The 12,983-nt window shown below is 55.0% G+C and overlaps 1 protein-coding gene across 1 annotated transcript in view; it reads right to left on the reverse strand.

Annotated features, from left to right (window-relative positions):
* LOC133097265 (multivesicular body subunit 12B-like) overlaps window positions 1-12,983 on the reverse strand; it is an 87,677-nt gene that overhangs the window by 16,368 nt on the left and 58,326 nt on the right. The window contains exons 3-4 of the mRNA XM_061199167.1: window positions 7,640-7,695; window positions 5,023-5,082 (exon numbers count right to left, since the gene is read on the reverse strand). Coding sequence (XP_061055150.1) covers window positions 5,023-5,082; window positions 7,640-7,695 — 116 coding nt within the window. The remainder of the gene's footprint in view (window positions 1-5,022; window positions 5,083-7,639; window positions 7,696-12,983) is intronic.

Here is a 12,983-nt window from a genome sequence, read left to right on the forward strand (position 1 = left end):
AAATGAACTGCCTCCCTTGTCAGTTTTAAAGGAGTGATTAATATCAGATCGTCCCTTTACTAATTAGACTCTCCCTTGTCTTTCAGCCTTAAAGTCGAGTGAAAATGGAGGCTGTTTGCTCCACCAGGAAGTGTGGTGGGCTAATGACGCTCCCTTGCCACGTTTTTGAGTGTGGTGCCCACAGAAGGCAGGGTGAGCATTGTGGTTTTCCATGGAAGGTCGGCAGCAGGTGGGGAAAGGGCTTTGTGTGCGGGTCTGGAAGGCACTCTGGATGCCGTTTCAATCACAGGAATTGTCGGCTCCTATTTTTAGAGGCTTGCAGTGTTATGCACGCGGCATGGAATCTACAGTCGAGGCCACTGTCTCCTGGCCACCACTCGTGAGACAAGGGACAGGGCAGTCTGTGAGGGAGGCGAGGCTGGGGATGGACGGGCCACGAGGGACGGTGGGGTAGTGGGCGGGGAGGGAGGATAAACAGGCTGCAGGAAAGGTAACCGAGACACAGGAATTATTTTAGAAGCTGCTGCCCGAACTGAGGAGCTGGGGAGCTCTCACCCTGGCTGCAATGGGGCATCCATCAGATGGAGAAATAGGGTGACTGCTTACAAGGGAAATAAAGAGCGGCAGAGACAGAGAATATCTATATGCCCATCTTCTCACTCCGAGAGAAGATGCTTCATCACGGGGTCGGCTGCGAAATAACACTTTTCCTGACTCTTGAACAGAGAGAACCTTTTGTTTGGGCAACAGGGAGGACAATAAGGGCTTCACTGGGACACAGCCCTCTGGGGTCACGGTCACCCTCCTGCAGAGCCAGACGGCTGCTCCCCAGGGCAAGGGGGCCAGGTCAGGGCCAGAAAGCACCCCCCGGCCTTTGCTGCCGACAGCTGCCACTGGCTGCTCCCCGGTCGCCTCCCAGGGCGGAGGAGAGGTGAGCAAACACACACTCTCCTGCCTCGGGGTAATGTACACGGCAAAGCCCCTGCTCTGAGCCTCGGAAGGACATGGATGGCAGGGGATGTGGCTGCTAGAGGGCGGGGTCGGGCAGCAAGGAGGCTGGGCTCAGCGCTGGGGACCAGGAGAGGGACAGCTTCACAGCGGAAATTGGTTTACAACCTTGGCTTTTTCGCTTCAACAGCCCATGCCACCTGAGCGCGTCTGAAGAATTTTTTCCCCCAAATCTGCCGGACGGCATGGGCACTGATTTTAATCATGACCTTCCTTGGGGGCCTTTCAGGAAATGTAACTAGGTGCTGCGTACACGACTGCCGGGGCCTCCCGTCAGTGCCACAGCAGCAGCCTTGGGACCAGCGCTCCGGCCAGGGTGGGATCCCTGGGCCTGCACGCCAACCTGAGGAGGGGGAGGCCAGGGGACTTGCCCCAGGGTCCAGCCTAGGTGGCACATTTGGCATGCTACCCCGGGGGTCTCGACTTGGAAACTGTGTCCCTCCACTATGCCGTGTTGCCTCCACTGTCTACACTGTCCACAAACATCCCCGCGGACACCCGGTATCTACACACCCACGCGGCAGGCGGCTCCGGCCCACACCGCCAGCGAGCCTCGTCCCACCTTCCGGCTGGCGGGCCGAGCGGCACACTCCTGCTTGAGCTCGTCAGATTCTCGGGCTGGCGGGCTGGAGGTGCACTGTCACCCACCGGGGGGAGGCGGCACCTCATCTCTTTGCATCTGTTACTCAGTTCACGGCGGGTCCGCGCTGTGATGAGGGCCGCTGGGGCAGCACTCCTGGGCTGGCTGTTGGTGATCCCTCGGGTCCCTAATCACCAAGCTCAAGGCTGATGGGGTGATGGGGCTTGTTCAGGGGGTGACCTGTCCGGAGGCTAGATGGTGGTGACAAGGTGCACGCAGGCTAAAATTCAGAAGCATCCCCCAGGCAGGGCAGGGTGAGTAACGTTCAAGTTGGCAGGAGAGCGAGCCCACGCCAGTCCTGGACGGGAGGCAGCATGCTGCCTTCAGGGGCGAGCACTCTCACTTCCTTTACAGCCGGGGTCACCCAAGCCCAGGTTTCTGCTGTGAGCTGGGGTGACACCACCTCTCCCAGGGGGCATGGACGGATAAGGGAGGGGAGCGCCTGCCCCAGACAAAGCAGCCCCCACTGATGCTGGGCTCTCCCAGCTGCTTGGGAATCCCAGGTGAGATCCAAGGGGGTGTTCAGGATGGGCAACGGGACAGTGCAGGTCATGGGCAGCCCTGAAGTCTCCCGCCTTCTTGGGGGAGGGCGCTTGGCTTGATAGTGTAAATGTGAGCAAAGCAAACCCCCAGTGGAGCACCCCTGCCCCAAGACCCCTCCCCAAGCACATCCCCCCGCCCCCACCAGGGCAGCCAGACTGGGAATGGAAAGGGGCAAAATCATCCCGACTAGGGGGACCCCCAGCTGCTCAGGGCCAACCCACGGAGTCCGAGTGTGAGGCCAGGGGGCCGTGGGCAAAGCTTCTCCTCGGCCTCCAACCCTTGGAGCTATGCTGAGTTCAGCGGCTAAAAGGGGCAAGTTCCAGTTTATTTACGGAGAAAATCCTCTGACCTTGTTGCAGAAGGAGGAGCCCATTCACCAAAGTGTGTAGATGTCAATATACTAATCACCATTAAATGCACGTGGATGGCTGGTGGAAGTAACTTTTAAATCCTCAGATTAAATGAAAATCTCCACAGCATCCTTGACTGCAGTGGTATTTGTGATGGTTTTACACCCTATTTAGCGTTTCTAACCTCTCCCCGTTTCCCTACATTTTCTTTAACTCTAATTTCTTTCAACAGAGAACACAGACATGTGTTTTTAACTCATCACTGAAAACAAGGAAGCAAGCCAAGCTTGGTCAACGGGGCTGTCTCTGCTCCGCCACCAGCAAGAGGGCAGCTCGCCAGGCTGCAACAGGACAGACTTACACCGACTCTCCCCGCTTCCTGTGGACCAGGGGAACAGTAGTAACAATGACCATGACGGCAGCCGTTGATAGCTAACCGGGTAGTAGCCACAGCAGGTGCTGCTCTAAGCCACTTCCATGACTGTCTCGGTCAAACCCATAAATGCTGCAGGGCACTTTTATTACTATCCTGATTTTACAGAAGGGGAAACTGAGGCTCAGAAAGGTTAAGTGGAGGAACTGAGGATTCTGCCCCGCCAGGCTCTGTTCAGAGCACCTGACATCAAGACGACGCATTCAAACCAAACACATTTTTGGCCCTTTAGTGGGGAAGAGAATTAAGAGAACTTAGGGTGGTTTCCACCACAGGTACTGGCTCTGCACTGGGCTCTCTCCTATTTCACCGCGTCCTGGTAGCCTGAAGGCCCGGCTGGGGTCAGAACCCAGGTCGACGGGCCTCCCAGGTACCACTGTCACCATCAGCCCCATCAGAGGACAGGGAGCAACAGACTTTACGTCGTAACGGGGCGGATTTGGAGTATGACACGCTAGATCTCAATCTTGTCTTGGGTATTATTATTATTACTATTTCACCGCTCAGTCTCAACTTCTGCCCCATGAAATGGGGAGGAACAATGCCACCTGGTCAACTTGGGGTGAGAATCGGTGATGACGGAGGTAAAGCCCAGGCCCAGAGAGGAGCATGTAGCAGGTGCTTAAATGAACGGGGCTCTGGTTACAGCCCAAGAGGATGGGCGGGGAGAGAAGGGGCGACATTCACAGCTGCCCCGCCTCTGGCACTCACCACCCACCCCGCCTACCCAGGGCGATGAGCAATTGCTGTCCGCAGTGCTTCACACATCTATCCATTTACTGTTCGTGAGACAGCTTCTACTGTTATCCTGGCTTTAAGCAGAGAGGGGGCGTGACCACCGGACCCCCAAGTGCGCCCCTTAAGGTCTGTGTGACCTTGTCCATCCTGAAAGGTCACAGGCCACGCGTGGCCCTGCTTCACTGCCTGCAGCCAGAGCAGGTCCCGGCAAAGGCGTTCCACATAGGCTCGCTGGCGCCACTCTGTGTGGGACCCCAAGCAAAGGCAGTCTGTAAGCGGATGGCCGCCTCAATTTTGAGCAGGGCTGACCTGGGGCTCCATGCACATGTATATTTCTGGTGTGGTAGCCAGACATTCTTTTTCCTAAGTTTACCCCCACCCCCCAAAATCTATAGATGACAATCACGTTGGTTTTTATCATTTACTGAAAATCAAAGACAAAAGGGGACTTTTTTGTCTTGTTTTTGCTATGACAGGTTTAGAAATTTGTTGTACTACATTGATTCAATTTTCCTTGATTTCAGCCATCTTTCAATAATGCAACCTGCTTCTGCAAGCTGGGTACACAACAGAAAACCCAGAGGAACTGAGAATATTGAAATGGTTCTACCATTTCCATCTTTGAGACAAATGTGCCTCTCAGAGGAGAGCTGGCTGCAAGCATGTGACCGCTTAACAACCGTCTACATGTGAAAGACGACACACACGCTAACGCTGTCTTATGAAAGTGGGGAGACCACCGGCAGATCTGACCTCTAGCTTGATTCCATTATCTCAACTCTCTTTCTTCGGAGTTGTCACATGTGCTCCAATCCTGGATTTCTTTCTTTTTTATTAGGAAAACATCCAAACTCTTTCAAAACAGGCTGCCAAGTGGGGTCTGGCTTATCAAGCACGATGGAATGTACCATGATCCTTCCTCTAAATCACGAAGAGCCTCTGACATTTCCCCAAACTCCTACTGGTGGCAAATAATAAAACAGAAGGAGGAAAAACCAACTCTGCACCCACGTCCCCAACCTCTACCTTCTTTACGCCATGACATTTTTAAAAAAATGAAGCAGAACTGATTGTTCCGTGTATCATGTAAAATCTTCTCTCATTACTTTAAGTAATATACACATTAAAAGTGAGTTTCTTTTTCTCAGAAATAAACTTGAGTGAAATGAAAGTATTTTTCTCAGAGGGTCACCCCACACCTAGGTCCCTCCTGTTCCTGGAACACAAACCCTAATGGGGATGGGAGACCCTGGGTCGAGTGAGTGATGACCCAGGCCCCCCACCTGTCCCACTCTGGGAAGCTTGCTTACCTCTTTTTCAATTTCTGCCAGAGATTTGATGGTGATTCCCAAGAGATCAAAGGGCTGCATCTGAAAATACAGATCAAGTCATCCTTTTAAACGGCTGGAAAAATGCTGCTTCACATTTGCTCTTATTCACAATTGTGACACTTCAAACCCCCTTGTGATCTGGCGTTTTCTCCACTCCTTTTCCATGGAAACCATCAGTGTGACTATAGTGACGAGTGAGGGTAAATGGACCAGTAGCAGGAGCAGACTCAGAAAACCTGGCCGTCACCGGGGTCCCTTCTGGTGGGGACCCCGGCCTAGGCACCTGTCTACAGCACCCGGGGGGCGGGTCACGGCTCTCCTGAAAGACCATGACTGTCACCAATAATTTCTGCCTCTTGTCTCTCCCTGCCCACAGGAAAAGCCGGTGTGCTCTTTCTGCAGCCGCAGGGATGGAGGTGCCCACGGCTTTCCCACACCGCCCTGACATCCGCGTCTGTGTGCTGGAACGGGTCTAAGGAACTCCACGAGGCAGGCAGCCAATCTTCTGCCTGGGACTCCTTGGCATCAGAGAAGGAGCTGGAGGGAATTCCAGGTCTTTGAAAATGCAAGGTAAATGAAGTAACTGCCCATCAACTGTCGTTTAAGAAGTCAGTGGTGGTGGAAAACGGTAACACTGCATTTTAATGGGTGTTTCTGTAACTTCATAGAGATGGGGATCTTTCTTTAAAAACGCTGGCTTTTCCAGACAGCATGAAAAATCAAATACACATGGCAACAAGAGTCAGCTGGAGGCCCAGAGAAGCCTGGGCTGAAATAATGCACGGTGAGGGGCCGAGGGAACCTGGTCTCTGAGGTCCCTGGTCCGAGTCCCCTCAGGGATCATCAGTGGTCTGTATTCCTGAGGGGTACCAGCCCAGCCTTCTGCAGCCCAGGCCAGCAGCTGGCAGCCGGGGATGAACAGGTGAAACCTGAGAATCTCTGACAAAACCCCGGGGCCTTCACGGTTCTGAACTGCAGCCCAGAGGCAGGGGATTTCCTGGGAGGGGTGGTAGAAAGAGGCCGGCTCTGAGCCCACGGACCTGGATTCTAAATGGGCTCAGTGCCCCTTCTTGATGCAGCAGCGGCACGTTAATCACTCGAGCATTTCCTCTCCGGTTACAAAGCATTGCGGGAGGGCCCTGCCGGCTGGGCTGCTGAGATTAAACACAGAAGCGCAGGGAAGCGCTTGCACTGGGCTTGGCCCGAATCCGCCTGCCTGAGCACTTGCTGAGTCGGCAGAGCCCGATCTTGGGACAGGGCCACCGAATTAGGCATTCAGCTCCTGGGGCTGCTCTGCCAGTAGCCGCAAAACAGTTTGGCTTTCTCCTGCTGCCAGCCCGAGTGGTGCGAGAGTGGGGCTGCCTGCCCGAGCGGCCTGGGATCCAGCAGAGGTCCAGCTGTTGTATCATTAGGCTCTAACTGCCCCACTAAACTTTCCTGATGGGAGCCGGTGCGCAGGACAGAACAGCCTCTCCAAGGGAGTGGGCGGGAGAGGCGCCAGCATCTCCATGGCAACGCGGCCAAGTGGAGTCAGCTGAAGTTACTCTTGCTCCGCAGGTCAAGTCACGAGCGTTTTTCAAGATTAAGCTGCTTACCAGAAGGGTTCAGAGGAGGCCTATTATATTTCATGAAAATGGAAACTCCAGCGCAGGTCAAATCGCGAGCTGGGTGGTTTTAAGCTGGGTCCAAGAAAAACACTGAAGGATTCTTTAGCTGGTGCCCAAACTAGGGCCTTCATGTTTATTAGCTACTCAAAGCAAACTTCTGCAGAAAGGATTTTAAAAAGCCCAGAAAGCAGTCTACTGAGCCAGCATGGACCAGGCCTGCACAGCTGAGGGAGGGCCACTGCCACACTGGGGGGCAGGCGCCACCGGAGAGAGGGCACAGGGGTGCCAGGCGGGGCCCGCATAGCTGTGCGTGCTGGGTGCCTCTCACGATCTGGGTTCTGGCCGTCAGACCCAGCTAGCTCACTCAATCCCTCTGTCACTAAAGATGGCTCAAGGGCCCAGCCTGGCCTCAGTTGCCTCACGTGTATCATGGGGTCCGTGCTAGCCTGCAGTGGGTGGGAGACCCACAGCTGCAGGGCACCCAGCACTAGCAGGCCCAGCCCTGCCATTCGGATGCCTGCGATTTAGAGCAGAGAACGTGGTCATCACGGAATGCGGCAATGACAATGGGGAAGCGAGGCAGCTTTCTTTCTGCTGGACATTGACTTTGTTAAATAAAACAGAACAGAAATTAATAAGGTGAGCTTGGAAAGCAAGAACATTTACAGCCGGTGAAGTTCAGTACAATTTGCCATCACATTTGAATCAAAAAGCCTTGGCTGCGGCTGCGTCTGAGTTTGCCTGCTAGTCTGTCTCGCTCCCTCCCCACCCTCATCCCTTCTTTCACTTCTCAAGCACCCACTATGTGCAGCATTAGCTGAAGGGGCCCAGGGAGGAACACGACCCACTTCCGGCTCTCAGGCAGCCCTGCTGTAGGCTGCAGGGTTGAGCTTCTAGCTGGGGGAGAACAAGAGGACAGCAGTGATTCTGGCAGGGACAGGGGAAGGGGAGTGGGGCAGAAGGGGAGGGCGATCGTGCTTAAAACTTACACTTTCTGGAACGCAAGAAAACTTCTCTGAAATCATAAATGGCACACCATCCATTGCTGCAAAAGAAGAAAAAAAAGAAAGGAAATGGCATTGCAGACACCACTGATGTTCAGCACCTTGAGATACTGACACAGACAGTACAGGCCGGTCAGGGGCTGGAGCCGGCCGACACGTGCACAGGTGAGTGGGGTCGAGGGCAATTGGTGCCCAGGTACCATTCCTGCTCCCAGGAAGGACACACCTGGTGAGCGAGGCAGACGCCCCGCCGAAGTGCAGACGAGCTGTTGAGAGCAGGGAAGGGTCCAGAGCCCACCCGGGGTCCAGCCTGTAAGCGGTGGGAGCCACCGAAGGGCTGGTGGCAGGACAGGCGCACGAGGGCTGAGGGGACAAGGCCGGGCTCGGCGAGGAGGTGGGCAGTAAGCGTGTTGGTGAGATGTCCTTCCAGCTGAGCCTGATCACAGCCAGGCTGTCAGGCTCCCGGGAAAGGTCCAGGTTGGAAGAAAGAGTGGTTCTGGAGTCAGACACACTGGGTTTGGACCCTGGCCACGGCTTTGGGTGCGCTTGAGCTTAAAAGGAAGACGGCGCGGCCTGCGAGTAGGTGCGAGCGGGCTGTGTGTGAGGCTCCGCCCCCGGCGCCCAGGTGCTCGGCAGGCGGGGCTGCGCGGCCACCATCGCCGGCTCCTGGTCCGCTTTCCTGGGCTGAATCGCGGCTCCCCTGTCTGCTCAGTGTTAACAGGACACAGAAGAGGCGGGAATGGGTCCCCAGCAAAGGAAAACGGGGCGGGGGTGTGTGTCAGCGGTTCAGTTCCTTTCCCACAGCCCCGCGCCCACAGAGTCCCCAGGTCATCGCTGTCAAATCACGACCGGGAGCTGCCTCCCCGAGCGTGCGCTCTCCCGGGAGGAGCGGCATTATGACGTCAGTGTGGACACCTCGGCACACGGAGAAGCAGGTCGCACTGGACCGAGCGTGACGCCAGTACCCCGCACCGTGAAGGCCCGGCAGCCGCGGGCTGCGGGGCGGGCGGAGGCTTCTCCTGGGGCCCGGCTTCGCCCTCAGGTCTGAGCAGAGGCCAAACCCGGCCTCCCTGGTCCCAGCCAGTGGCGTGGCGTGGAGCGTCACGCCGAGGGCAGTGGTTTTCTGGTAAATTGTGGTCATAGGAAGAAACGGAGTGATGAGTTCCCTGGGAAACGATCATCTCTGCCTCCCCCGACATCTAAGATGGGGCCCTCTCTAGTACACAAGTGGTGGACAATTTTTTTTCAGTCCTAAGGAATGAGAGTCACAGAAGCAGAAAGAAGAAAAGGAAATAAGAGAAAGAAAAGAAATCTGGGACAAAGCCTCTCTGATCAGCAAGATGAGCCAAATGTCTCATTTTAAGCTACATTCACAATTTCTGGGAAGATAAAAATGGAACCTTCTCTGGGAAGTTTGAGGAAAAAGCAATAGCACAGCTGGCCGCAGCTGCTGCACTGGAAACTTCCTCCTTTCGTGGGAAGCCTGCTTGGCCACGGGGCTCCGACAGAGAAGTCTGTGGTCAGAGACCTCGCATCACGGAGGCCCTGCGAACTGCCCTCACTGCCTGGAAGAGGACCAGCTAAGCACTGGGGACAGTGTGACAGCTCCCCAGAAAGGCAGGGGAAAGCCCACAGTAACCTTCCACAGTACAGCACACATGCAAATATACAAATGAAGTCTGAGCACCTACGCTCATTTACAGCTGGGAAAACCCGTCCCTGAACAGATGATCCCTGAAAGCCCACGACGCCTTCTAGAAAGAGCAGGACCAGGCCCACCCAGGACCCAAGGAGAGGCCAAGCTCCCTTCCCAGAAGTTGCCACTGTCCACTCAACGCGGCTGGGAGTCAAGGCTCACCCCATGCGGCACTCTGACCCCAGCCCCCTTTCAAAAGCCACGGAGGCGGAAGAGCACGCAGCACTGACAGCATTTCTGATCATTCACAGTTTGGGGGTCAGAGCCCACACGGGTGCCAAGCAGTGACTCCAGTCTTTGGCCCTTCCATGAGGTATACATGAAATTTCTGAGAGCAAACCTGCTTCTTCCACACCAGGGCCTTTCACGGTTTTGACATTACCAGTCCCCCCGCAAGTGTCTAGCTAGCCCTTCTACCAGCTCCTTCCCATCAGACCTACGGGGCAGGAGCTGGGCTTGTGTGCAAAGAGCCCCATCAGACCCATCGTGGTCTTTTCGAAGCCACTCTTCCCTTGGCCATCCCCCTCACCGTTAAGGCACCGCCCCCATCCTGGCCACCCCAAGTCAGGCGCTAGAAGCCACAGCCTACTTTACCTCTCCTTCAGATTCTCAAAGCCCCCTGTTGTCACCTGCCCTGGCCATGTCACTCTCTGCTCTCTGCACACGTGTCTGCACACACGCACCTCTTTCCCAGCTTCTCTCTGCCCAGGAGACAGACGGCGGGGCCCAGGGCAGAGCTCCCTTCCTGCGCTCGGGAAGCAATCCGACCCAACGCTGGAGAGCGGTTTCCAGTGAGCACATCTTTGGCCACATTGCTAAGCGGAGAACCCCGCTCGTTCATTCACTAGGCTTTCTGCCTTTGGTGTTTAAAGACCTCCTTAGTGTCTGGGGGTTTCTGGTAAGATATGGTGAAGATCTCCCTTCTCCCTGGTGACAGTTGTTTCCATCCAAATGTCAACACATGTTCAGAGAACTGGTGTTCTGACAAGGTAAGTGACCTGCAAAGGCCCGACGACCCCGGGAAATGAGAGACCTGGGGAGCACTGGCCGAAAGTGAGGAAGGCTAGTGACCCCTGCCCAGCACGAGGCTGGCAGTCAAGCCTGCATACAAAGGGAAGAGACAGGAGGGTTTCCAAGGTGGGGTGCTTACTGCCCCTCCGCACAGGATGCCCCTCCCCTTCGCCCTACGTCCACCCACCGCCATCCCTCTGGGATCCGCTCAGAGTGGCCCCCTGGGTGCCTAGCCAGGGCCGCATCTCCTCTCTCGGCTGAGGGTTCTGGCCATCCACGTGTGAGCCACCTCTGCATTCCTGTCCCAGCACAGGGGGTTCCTGGGGCGCTCAGCATCCCCTGTAACGGGGCTCCAGCCTGGGGACATTTGGAGAGAAGAAAGGGAAGATGCCTTCCCAAGACTGTCTGCGAAGCAAGAGGCAGCAGTGAGGGTGGCCCTCCGGACTGTGGGGCTGATGCCCTCCTGACAGGGTTTAGCAGCAGAGGAGACGGTGTGGAGATCCACTCGGACCTAATCCGACCTCAGGGGAGCTGTCTGGGGAAGGGAGAGAGATGCGAACTTGGGGATAAGTTACCACTTTATCTTAGAGTTCAGGACAGAAAGACGGGCACAGCCGGATGCTCCTTGTATTCTAGAAAACAGACTTTAACAATCTTGGAAGAAAAGAGAGTGAGTCCATAGGGTCCCAGGGGCTGAAGCTCCCGAATGGGAGCTGGCTCGAGAGGAACAGTCGCCATGGTGACACGCCCGGAGTCCCTGGAAAGGGGAGCCAGAGTCCCCAGGAGCCAGTGAGAGTTTGCTAAACAGATGATATGCCAACCAAGTTCCACTTATTTAAAAAATCTAATAAAGCCAAGATTATGGTAGGCTGAGAAGAACATGGATTTTAGCAAAGCACTTGACAAGTTTCCCATGTTACTCATATGGACAAGATGGATAAATACAGCTGGACAACGATAAGGTAAGAGAATCCGTAACTGGTTGCACTAGACGTTCAAGAAGCTGATTAATAAATTGATGTTGACCTCAAGTGACCTCTCTGGAGGGTGCCCAGGGCGCTATCAATTACTCTAATGAAGACGTGCATAGTGGGCTTATCCAGTATGTGGCTGATGAGGACAGTCTACAAACTGGATAACAGAAGACCAATAAAGATCTCAAAAAGCTAGAGTCACGGGCTAAATTTAACAGATGGAATTTACTAAAGGTCAGTGCTAAGTCCTGTACTTTAGGTCCAAAAGACCAAGTGCGTTAGATGGAATGAAAGAGATGTTCATCCTGGAATAACAGCAGAAGACATGAAAAAAGACTGGTCTGTAGTTGAACAAGTCAACAGCGTGACTTGACTGTTTAGAAAGGGGGAGGGATGGCATTGTAAGGGACAGTGCAGCAGTCCTGGTGCCAGGGTGAGGGAGCCACCACCTTGGTCTACTCCGGGCTCAAGGGAGGGGTTCAGTGCTGGGACTGCACTCTCAGAGGGTCGTCCTGGGCAGCCTGCCAGATGGTGAGGGACCTGAAGCTAGCTCATAGGAGGGAAGGAGAGGAAGCCATCAGACCTGCTGCTCCGGGAAGGCCTGATGCCGTCCACTTTTGTTCATCGTTGCACCCCACCTGGCACCCGAGAGCCCAGCGCCGTGCCCGGCACACGGGAAGTGCAGCAAGATGGGGTTTGGTCCAGATACGAGAGGCCTTGAAGGCGAATGTGGTCAAATGTCTGCACATGTTCTCAGAGCTGTCACAGGAAGAGGGGCTAGAGAGACGGGGCACGATTCAGAGGGGGGACCCTGTCCTCCTCGGGGAAAGGCAGAAGGCAGGACCAGCAGAACGGGCTGACAAAGGTCCAGGTGGACGGCCGCTCGTCAGGGAGTTAGGGAGGGATTTTGTGTGTTGGTAGAAAGCTGATCTGTGGGACTGCTAAATCCCCTTCTAATTCCATGACATCCATTTCTGTTCTCCTTATCTGGGCAGCCTTTCCATATTTTAAGATATCTAGAGGTTTGCCAAACATAATTCTTAAAATCAATGGCACACATTTTTCATGCATTCCAAAAGAAGTTCATAGGTCATCTCCATCTGGGCTCCTTGTGGGGAGCCACGTTTACTTCCTTCCTTCCTTTTTTCCCAAGCTGAGGCCAGTGTTTCAGCCTCACCGTGATCCTCCTTCTAGCCTTCAGCCTGCTGCCGAGTCCTACTCAGAGTGACGTGCAGTGGAGGGGCTGGAGGGAGAGCCGTGACGAGGGGGCAGCTCTCATGGAGCCACTGCTCAGGGGGTACATGTTCGCCCCCCAACTGGCCCTCCCAGTCAGCCTGGGGTTGTACAGGGTTCTCACACGGGCACGGCCTGACTGATCCACGGTCACAACCCAGAGGCAGGACACAGAAGCCTGTCCTTTCCTCACTGGCACCAAAGGCGGCATTCCCGGGGCCCAGAGCAGTCCGATCTCCAGGCCCCTCGGCTCCCTTAAACGTTGGCTGTAACAGAACTTCTCCCCTAGCCCAGTTCTAGGCTAGAAAGAGAGAAAAGGAAAGGAAACCACATTTACTGACCACATACTAGAGAGTGAACATGCACCAAATAACTTAACCCTCAAAATGATCACGTGCAAGTTACATTTAAGGAA

The sequence above is a fragment of the Eubalaena glacialis genome, chromosome 9, assembly GCF_028564815.1.
Source record: "Eubalaena glacialis isolate mEubGla1 chromosome 9, mEubGla1.1.hap2.+ XY, whole genome shotgun sequence".
NCBI lineage: Eukaryota > Metazoa > Chordata > Mammalia > Artiodactyla > Balaenidae > Eubalaena > Eubalaena glacialis.